Source organism: Oryza sativa, chromosome 9 (assembly GCF_034140825.1).
Source record: "Oryza sativa Japonica Group chromosome 9, ASM3414082v1".
Taxonomy (NCBI): domain Eukaryota; kingdom Viridiplantae; phylum Streptophyta; class Magnoliopsida; order Poales; family Poaceae; genus Oryza; species Oryza sativa.
Window position 1 is genome coordinate 17,936,684 of NC_089043.1, and position 10,882 is coordinate 17,947,565.

At 45.4% G+C, this 10,882-nt stretch overlaps 1 protein-coding gene and 1 pseudogene across 1 annotated transcript; one reads left to right on the forward strand and one right to left on the reverse strand.

Annotated features, from left to right (window-relative positions):
- Positions 1-760: 760 nt before the first annotated feature.
- On the reverse strand, positions 761-5,861 carry LOC136351900 (uncharacterized; annotated as a pseudogene).
- Positions 5,862-5,901: 40 nt separating this feature from the next.
- On the forward strand, positions 5,902-8,344 carry LOC107278914 (F-box/kelch-repeat protein At1g57790). The gene is made up of 2 exons (XM_026020533.2): positions 5,902-6,310; positions 7,057-8,344. Exon 2 carries the CDS (start codon positions 7,064-7,066, stop codon positions 8,219-8,221), a length of 1,158 nt encoding a protein of 385 aa, XP_025876318.1. The 5' UTR covers positions 5,902-6,310; positions 7,057-7,063; the 3' UTR covers positions 8,222-8,344.
- The last annotated feature ends 2,538 nt before the right edge of the window (positions 8,345-10,882 follow it).

Sequence of the window (10,882 nt, forward strand, 5' to 3'; positions counted from 1 at the left end):
GTGGCGCTTGGCTCGACTTCAACAGCAGCGACTCAGCATCGGATGGTTGCGGCGGCGACTCAGTTTCAGCAGCGGGCGGCGGGGCGGCTTCGGCGGCAGGCGGACGGGAGCCGAAGCGTTGCCGACTCGCGAGTGGACGACGGCATCGGGGAAGACAACGGGGGGTTGTTTGCAAAACGTATTCCCGTGTGCAAAGGGGCTTTTCGCGAAACTTCACGTAAGTGCGCGGTGGGAGCCATCCTGAGCGCACATAACGGATCAGATGGTTGAGATGGAGTTTGTGCATGTGTGCACGATTTGCTTTGTGTTCACCTGATATGTTGCCATCTAAACAAGGCTTGTGTGGGAAGTATACGCACAGTGGTCACCGCACGTGCTCCGGCCGCCTGGCCGTCACCGTAAGCCGCGGCGTGCCGCGTCTAACTGTAGGCTATAGGTGTCGGTGCTTCAGAGAGTGAGGCGAGGCGGCTGCGCTGCACGTGCGTATACTACTACTAGCTACCGTTTCCACGATTGAGGCATGACGTATAGGTAGCATGTGAGTACCCAATCGAGATAACCACCTTGTCTCGTGGTGTGATTAGCGCTATCACTATTTATAGGCACTATGGGTACTTCACGGGCATCCTAAAACCGTTCCAGTGCCAAGACAATCAGAGCCAGCAATCGCTACACCCTGATGTGATAAAAGATGGCCGTACATACATGCATGCATTATTCGAATGCTGGTCAATTGGGAGTACCAATATAACGAAATTGATTAGTGAAGGTCAATCCATATACTGTAGTCCACTTTCTCAGCTCCCCAAAATTCTCTCGCTGCTTCTTGCTGTCCCAATTTGTACGACCACATGTCTACAGAATTTTCGCCACCGTTCTTCGCTTTGGAATAATCGGTGTTGGACGATGATTTTGGTACGAAAGCTAATTCACCATCACAAGAAACAAGATCAACGTGGACGGTTTCGGGCCACTTATAGAACATCGGGAGAAACACCCTATTCTGCATCGGAGGTGGTTTTTCTACACCTAGGTGCTGCAGCACCTAGGCTGCATGCCGTCGGATGGATCCCATGATTGGTGCTGTATGTAAAGTGTTTTCCCTGTATATTGCGGTGACCGTATCTACCAGACATTAGAGCAGGTACAATAGCAGTCTATAAGCCAGCTGTAAACATATTTTAAGAAGATAAACGAGGAGAGAGAAGGGCAGTGGGCTACAGATTTGTAGCCAGCTGTAGCACGGACTCCAAGACACAGTGTGTGAATGATAGGTGGGACCAGATATTAATAGTGTAGTATGTACCTATTGTATGAATGAGCTATAAGATTGGCTATAGATGAATTGGAGCTAGTAGTTGGCTATACTATTGAACTTGCTCTTATACGGGGTACAGAAGAACTACTTTTACGACGCGTGGTCCCGCCTCCCAGCCTTTTTGATAGTACGAGTAGATATTATTGCCCCTCCCAATTATTACCGACCACACACCTCGTCGGTGTGTTCGAGAACACGCCGTCCGCGGCCGGAACTCCTCCTCGGAGCGCTCCCTGCCCTGAGTCCGGTAGGTGGCCATGACGAAGATGTCATTCTCCAGCAGCGCCCTCGTCCTCGTGCTGCCGTCCGTCGTGTCCGGCACCACCGGCTCGCAGGTGAGGGCGCCGGCGTTGGCGCGGGCGAAGGGCTCGGAGCCGGCGGGGTCGAGGACGGCCTCGTGGAGGAGGGACCAGGCGCGGACGAGCTCGTCCTGGTGGTGCTGCAGCACGTAGTCGGCGTAGGACGCGGCGGAGGAGCCCCCGCCGGCCGGGACGAGGGTGCGGCTGACGGTGGTGAGCGAGAAGCGGCGCGGGGAGGAGGAGGTGTGCTCGGAGAAGACGCCGCGGGAGGCGAGGAGGCGGAGGAGGCGGTGGAGGACGGAGAGAGAGGACACAAGAAGAAGACGAGAGGGGACAGACACAAATGGAAGAAGAAAAAGAATGAAGAAGAAGCAGCAGCAGAGCTCTTGTTTCCCCCGTTTCCTGAACAAAGCTTCGTGCAGCAAAACTTTGCTTTCTCCATCAGTTTTTTCCCTTCCCGACGTTGTGCTTGTCTAATGGCGTTGCAGGGAGGTAGGCAATTGTGTGTCCTGTCGCCCTTCTGTCTGCGCTGTCTTTTTTCATCCACTCAAGCAACAGATGCATGCGCTTATTGCAGCATTTGTGCAAATCTGTTTTTTTTTTAAACCGTGCATTTGTGCAAATCTGTGTTCTTGTGTGTTAAAGTTTGATTTTTTTTTTGTCTGTGTTTATGTATTCCTTTGTTGGGTGTGTGTTCAGAACTTTCAGATCGGTTCAATGTTCTAATTTGTCCCTCCGCACAGTTCATTCTAGTTCGGATGCATTGTATCGCCAGATCTCAAACTGCACAGTTTCTTCTTTTCTTGTGCTTAGAGTTTAGAGATGGAGGAGAGAGAAGGATCCATGTTTTTTTTTTCCTAAGATGCAGTTGTTTATCTGACGCAGAGAACGAAAGACAGAGATTTTTCATGGTGATGTTTTTGGGCTTGCGTTGTTGCTAATTTGAGCAGACAGATTATTCTCATGGATTTCAGTGTTATTCTTTTTCTCTTGGATTTGAACTTCGTTGTATATCGAGTGATTTTTCTGGACAAACAATTCGCTCAACTTTGTAACTGTCAATTTGCAACTTAAAAGTGTCGATGTTCTCGGTACAATCCATGTCTCCAGGATGATTTTCCCCTTTGAACTTTGTTGCATTTCTTAAAAACAGAATTCATGGAGCCGAAGGAAGCACTGAGGAAAATTGGATTTGTTCTCTCTTTTTGGATAAAAAAACAATCATGCTTGTAAAGGAAATTCCACTAATAGCAACTTTGTGCATTGTGTTCATAGTGACTCCAATTTTGTGAAATTTTCATTGCAACACATGAATTTCATTCACCTAAGAGGGGGGACAAATTCAATTGAAAGATGAAAAAAGAGGCAAGGGGAGCATTGCACTGATTTTGTTTCAAAACGAAACAAATTCATTTTGAATGTTTGTCCACCCTATTCGTGGAGAAGAAGACTGCACTCTGATCTTGTTTTTAGAGGGAAAAAACAGGCCAACAGAAAATCCTGTGGTGAGCAGTGATCACCACATCTATCTCTTGCTTTCTACTTTTTTTCTATAACAAAAACATCAGAGAGCGAGAGGGGAAGAGAAATAGGGGAGGGAACGCAACAGCTAAACTGAAAAAAACAGTTTAAATTATATGCATTATATCAAGCGACATTACTGTGTGGCAAAGATAAGAAATAAGCAACCAAACTGACAACATGCACAATGTCTATTAATAGCATAATTACCGGTAATAAAACTTAAACTAGGTAAAGTGCATAAGAGCATAATAAGGAAATTCAGGTATTGTCCCTATCAGGTGTGCCGTGTCCTTTGTATTAGCAAAGACAGTTATATGATGCACGGATAGCAATTGCAAACAGCTATTGTTGCTTACTTGCATAGCTCTTGAGGGCCAGCACATAGTAAACCTTTTTTTCTTTTTCTTTTTTTTTTACTTCGTAAGCGAGGTAGTGCTACTCCGTAGTCCGTACTTTTGTAAAGTGCGTTGGACACACTGCGGCTGCCGTAAAGGCACTTGCGTGTAAAAAACATTTCTACGAGTGAGGTACATTTTATTCGGGGATAGGAAACAACAGATGTGGACAGTTGAAAGTTGTTCAAAGGCTTACCAAAACAAGTGCTTCACATGTCTTGGTTTATTCAAAAACTCAAAAGTTGCATATGAAAATGCATCAAAAGTTGTTTTTGCTGGTTTGAGTAGAGGGAGATGATGGATTTGCTGTGCTCGAAATGACTTCGGTTTGTACAATTCATGATTCTTAGCTTTTAAAATCTGCCTAATTGGATTAAATAAGAAGCATCCAAGCTTATGGATTATTGATCTGAGCACTCATTACTCGAAAAAACAATGAAGAAGCAAAACAGGAAAAAAAAAAACACATATCGGAAGCAGCTGTGAAAAAAAATTCATGGGGAAACAGTGATGCCACAAGAACTGAACTTTTAATTATCTGACCACATGAGACAAAGAGGGGAACGAAAAAGAACATTCCTTGTCTCATCTTGATCCAATGGAAACTTGCATGTATATTCCAAATAAACATGAACAAGATCTTAGAAGATCTAGATAAAAAAGTTCAGAACATGCTTATCGCTTCATGAGTGTTCACCAGTGTTTTTATCACAAGAGCCACTTGAAACAAGGAACTCATGAATGAAATCCATGATGATGATAATTCGGACTTAAAAAAGAGAAAAAGAAATCCATGACAGTTATCTTAATTGTTTTTTCTCTCTCCATCTCTAAAGTCTAAACACAAGAACAAACAAACACATGGAATGCAGGGAGTCGAGGAAAAAAAAAGGAGAGCATCACGAGAACAAGGAGAGAAGGGCGTTCATCAGTTTGTGAACATTCTTCGGCCAGAGAATCAGCGAGATGGACGGAGCGCCGGTTCGGCCGCCGGGAGATGCAACGGGGATGCAGGTGGCGGGGAGGCGGGCTAGCTACTTTAAGTAAGATGCGGGCAGCGCCGCGCGGGGCGGCTGGCGACCGGCGGCGATGGCTGGAGATGGTGACGGTGGCTCTCCGACGATGGAGAGAGATGGAAAAAGATAGGGAATGTATCGAACAGATATTTGGACGAGAAAAAATGAGGCATCGTACTTCGTACACACAATGGTCCCAAACTCCTCTCCCTCCTCTAAAGGTGTGCACGAATCTTACGGTGGGCCCAGCTATATTTGAAGCGCGCGCTAAAAAAAAAAGAAATACGCTGCTAACCTATACATACACTAACTGATACAGTAAAGGTGAGCACGAATCTTCGAGCAATCGTGTGGATGGTAGTCTAGGTGCCGCAGCACCTAGGTGCTAAAAGGACTTTCCGATTCTGCATCCACTCCAGCTCGATTTTCTTCATCATCGATGCATGCGTGCCGGTGAACAACGCCCTCCCCTGCAAACTATCCACCTTATCCCACTCCATTGTATTCTCATTAAGCTTGACAACATGAACCGGTGCACCTCGTTGCCCAACGAGGACGACCATCAGTTCGTCCTGGTCAGACTCAAACATGTAGATGTTGTGGCTGTCATAATGTTTAAATATTCCAAAGCTCATGGGCTTATCAAGAATCTCAAATCCCTCCTCATGCTTGCATGGGTCATACACGGCCAACCTCCCTTGTTCGTCCAGAAGATATATCAAGCCCCTATGTATGACAGGGTTGGTGATAGGTGACGCCCTTAGCCATGGCCTAGTGGGGTCGAACTCTGTCAACGTCCAGTCCTCCCAATCGCCGTCGTTGTTTTGGTTGACATAGGCAACGCTGAGCGGGAGAACCGCGTTGATCCCAAACATTCTATGCGCGTCGTCGCTGTAGATGATAAAGTCGAACATGTCCTTATGCGCGTGCGGAACCTTACGAACGACGCCGGTTACAAGATCGGCATCGAGTACCGCGCCCGACATGCCGAGCGCGAGGTGTCGCCCGGCGGAGGCGCAGCAGATCCTGGCGCCACGGGCGACGCCGCCAAGAGCGGGGCTGCCGCCTTCGTCGTCCCCGACCTCGAAGCTCTTGTGGTAGTAGGGGCTGTAGTAGCGGAGGTTCGCGGCGCCGACGCGGGCGGTGCTGAGCAGGAGCGGGGTGATCCACGCCGGGTAGAAGGGCGGCACGGGGCGGAGCGCCAGTGCCGGCACGTCAGCGCGACGCTCGGGTGGCTCGACCACCGCAGGCGCTCCAGGATCGCGGCGAGCACGTCGAGCGGGAGGGACGACCAGTCCCGTTCCTCCATCGCGCGCGTCGAGCGAGCTACCTGATCTGGATCGATCGATTGATCGGTGTGGGATTCGTGTACCAGGCCGTACGTGCATGTCACGTTTTAAAGCCTAAGGCTGTAGCGGAGTATGTACGTCATGCGACCGTGTGGCGCGGCTGGTCCTCGCGTACGTCGGGCTCGGTCTCCGGATCGGATACGACTCGAGCCGCGTGCGTGCGAATACCGATACCGTGTACGAGTGGATCGCGGGAATTAATCCGAGGTGGATTAGATTCGCAGATCCAGTGCATCACGTACGGCCTCTCACGGGTATTTATACGAGCATGTATATATCCAGATCGAGATATACGATCCAGCCGTGCAATTAATCGGCAACTTATAGGAACGGAAGAACAGTGCGCCTGGTTAATTACCTGTTGGCGGCTGCAGCCGTGTTGATCGGCAATCTAAAGGAACGCATAAAGGTACGTTCTAGAGCATGTTATTATTACAATGTTCTTTTTGCAACAGGAAATTTAATTTAATTAATACTATCAGTTACTCCCTCCGTTCCATAATACAAGGCACAACTATATTTTTTTTAATATTCCATAATACATAAGGCATGCATGCATTTATACAATTAATTAGTACATCTTCTTCATTAAATTATTACTTTTTTAAATCATCCACTCTCAAGATCTCTAATTTTATTGGATGTATACATTACATTTATTAGGGTGATCCAAACTAAAAGATGATAATAATTGTTTTTCTCTTTAGGTTAAGAGTGGTTGTACCTTATATTTTGGAACGGATGGAGCATTATCATGTGATGCCAACTAGACTATTGTATATGAAACTGTTATAGATATTTTTCCTTACATGTTTTTCTCTCTCTTTTTTTTAATATAAAACGGAGACATAAATGTGTCTTTCTCTCTCTTTTGCTATATATAATAATGCTTCACAGTGTGACGGTACGGTGATATATATATATATATATATATATATATATATATATATATATATATATATATATATATATATATATATATATATATATATATATATATATGTCCTTTTTCTTGCTATTTAATTATTACTATCTCCATATAGCTAGCTCTAACGCTTAGAGTTCAGAAATTATAGAACCACCTCATTGTACACAGCATCGTCGACACATTTGAGTAAATTTCAATTTCTTTAGAGTACTCATTTCTGTATGCAGCTTGAGTATGCAGATCGGGATTAAAGAAAACGAACAATCAACTTTATTGGATCCTAAATTAGCTCCAATGTTATGGTTTCATTACAACTATTATATGCCTCTGGAAGAAAGCGACGACGAGGACAATGAGAAAAGTGGTGATGATGACGATGTGAGCGACGAAGACGAGTTTAGTGAGACAAGTGATGAGGATGAATCTACAGAGGAAACTGATGATGATGGAATAAGTGAGGATAACAAAATTGATGTAAGTGGTGATGATGATGATAACACTACTGATGAGGCTAAGGAGGTAAATGACACTTTGGTCCTTTACAACATCTCTAGCAAACAATTGGTAGCTTACGACAAGCCAGATGATTTGAAAGACCACTTTTATTGGATAACACCGCAAGGTTGGTTGCTCATGCTGCACCGTGACTCACATGAGATCTTTTTGTGGAACCCATCTACGTCTCAGAGAATTAGCCTACCCTTCGATCAAGATAGATTCCTCAGAAAGAATTACACGAGGTGTTTGTTATCGCATAGTCCCACTGATCCAAACTGCATCGTGCTCGTACTAAGCCTTCATGACACAATAATTTGGTATTGTCATATTGGAGGAACCCAGTGGTCTATGCATAAGTACCATGCTAGGAGGTTTCATCATCACCGTTTCACTGTTATTAAATCTATGTCCCTTCTCACTGCAGTGGGGGGAAAGTTCTACACGACATTTGGTGATCGTATTGTGACACTAGAATTCTTCCCTTATCCAACATTTGATATTATTCCTATTAAATCAGCACATAATATAGTGTATCACTTTGCGGAAATCTGTTTGTTAGAATCAAGCGGAGATTTGTTCATCTTGTTCTTTTACCATCCAATGACATGTTCTCAAAAAACAGTGGAGATCGATGTTCACAAGCTGGACATAACAAGAAGAGCTTGGGTGAAGATGGACACACTTGAGGACAGAGCATTTGTAGTTAATACCATTAAGAACTCTGGAGTATCGGTTAATGCAAAAGAAGTTTATCTGGATGGAAACTGCATTTATTTTTTAATGCGTGGTGACAAAGGATTATATGTGCACAACATGGAACGAGGAACAACTACGGCCCTCAATCCTGGTGCAGATGTTAATGTGGCAGCTCAAATATTGATGCCTGCATTTTGATGTTGTCTTGCTTAGATATGCTGTGTTCTCTTTATTATTTTTCCAGTGATGGTGTATAAAACCAATAGTTATGTCAAATTGCTCTATTTCGTAGTGACAAGTGTAATGTAAGCGTGCACTCAATTAAGAGCATGGTTCTTCGATCTTGAGAAAAAGAGAGATGATTCTAATTCCTCATTTTCTGAAGAAATTTTTTAAAAAGAAGGGTTTGTATATTGAATTAGGCAAAATTTGTTACATGACACTTAAAATAAAGGGTTAATTGGATCCATGCCATTGTAAATTTCACGGTTTAGAAATATACCATTACTATTCGCTTATTCGATATCATGCTGTTATAATTTTACGAGTATTTGAGATATGCGACTATTTACCATTCCACACCATTTTCTAATCATTTAGGACCAAAACACCCCTTTGTTCTACCTTCATCCCCTTCTTCCTCCCCCATATATCTTATCCTACAGCCGATGAATTCCGACGAGCTTGCGCGGTCGTCGGCCGCGGCGCTGGATTGTACGAGGAGGACTGCAGTCTCGGCAAAGTTCAGAGGGGACGTCGGTAGCAGTTGCTGGAAAGGCTGGGCGGCACGGCGTGGACGGCAGGAGCGTCCCGGCGTCGTTGGAGGCGTGGGCCGGCGAAGTGATGTGCCCTACCATATACACAGCATATACGAAACTAGCATGTATATATAATATACGCATACACTCTTAACGCATGGTTCAGTCACTGAATACATGCAAATGTAAGTCCCGTAAGTCTCTTTTCTAAGACACCCCTCCTATTTCATAACATTTTTCTCTTTTCTTTTACCAAATTGCCCCTTCTTCCTTCCCTCCTCTCTCCTCTCTTCTAGCCGGACAAACTCCGATGAGCTTAACAGCTCGTGCCGTAGGCCGTCGTCGGTTGCAGCGCTGGAAGAGCCGCTGCGCAGGATACCGCCGCCGGTGGAGCTGGAGAGTATAGTACAGTGTGAGAGTTGCCTACTTGCTGCTAGACACCCCTCCCATTATTTTATTATTTCTGGTCGAAACGGAGACATAAACATTGGTTAAAGACAAGTTTGCCCATGGGCCCACTTGTCAATCTCACATATCTTCTCTTTCTTTCTTTCTCTTCTTCCTCGTTCTGCTCTGTTGCCGCCGCTTGTGCCCCTCCTGTCTCCTCCGTCTCCGGTTGGCGCGGCAATGGCGGCGGAGGACAACCCGGGGTACATTTTGCGCGCAACACTGACAGCATATCTAACACTAAAAAATACCCCATAAGTTTTGCTCGCCAATTTTTTTTGTCGAAAGATCCGTTTTTAAATAGGCAAAGCATCTATTTTCAAAAGAAAATTTGCTCATTCCATTTTCTATAGCGGTTGATCAGACATGCGACCTTGGCGTGGCGTCCGCATAGGGCCCCTTAGAGCATCACCAAGAGGTTAGCTAAAGTCCATCCCCAAGATTTTGCTTATAGGAATACTAAACAAAATTTGACTTGTGACAATATTTATCCCTCCAAGAGATTGTCTAAAATTAACTTCCTAAAACAAAAATAAGAGCCCCATACTAAACTACCAATAGAAATCAATGTTAATATGTTTCTCTCGCTACATACGTGATCACTCTCGCCGCTCCACATGGCCCCTCTATACAAGACCGCGCGCCACGAATTGCTACGGGAGAAAGATTGGAAGCGAGCGTAGGGGCCTACCTGTGGAGACAGAGGACTTCAGAGAAGCGGAATCAGGATTTTGGTTTTCCTTATTAGGGTTAATGTTGGGTCATTTTTTTTTAAAAAAACAGAACTCTTAGGAACCAAGACGGGAGGCTGTTGGGCATGTTCATACGTAGGAGAGGGCAGCCGACCCATTAGCCATTACACACCTCAGCAACAATGGCGCAATGTGGAATCGAGAAAAGAGTAAACAATCGGGCACAACATCCATAGGGGTGCATGGTGTGTCATGTCCATCCCAAATTCAGTCCAAGCATCATGGCTCACAAGCACAAGAAGCGAGACACGAGAGGCGAGACCAATACGATGGTACCGAGGTAGCGTTGCGCGCTGAAGCTGTCATTCCCAATTCCATGTTTGAGAGTCATGTCTCGAGCGGTTTGCCGAGGCCAAGCAACGTGACGACAATGAGACAATTATTCCTACTCCTAAGTTTGTGAAACGACAAGACGAGAGAGTAGTCGATGAGCAAGCCACGAGTGTCGTGGTTGAGCGTCGAGTGGTTGCCTCGCCTTCTCTTCCTTGTCCTCAACGGCTCACGGCGACACGTTGTTACACTGTAGTGTTGAGAGTTATGACAGTGAATCAAAGATCTAAGGGCCCCAATTTGTATTTCACCCAAGCCCCAGATTCGAGGAGATGGCCCAACCATTTTTTATAATGCCCATGCTCTTACATATGGTGTGTGCAGCTTAGTCAGGCACTCTAATCCAATGCCTCGCCTAAATCCAATGACTAGGAACAAAGCAAATGGAATTATTTCTGTTTGGCTAGGCAAAGAAAACAAGCCACATAAGTGGACCAAAGACTAAGTATGCTTCCCCAACATAGGACGCTTTGATCGATCACCTCCTTGGGCTCCCTCTCTAGCACCTTCATGGGTAGCTCAGCCCGCTTCACCTCTCCTGTAGGAGATGAGAGAACATGTCGTTGGCAAGC

Coding starts and splice junctions, on each gene's coding strand:
- LOC107278914 (XM_026020533.2), top strand. CDS start 7,064: ATGCAGATCGGGATTAAAGAAAACGAACAATCAACTTTATTGGATCCT.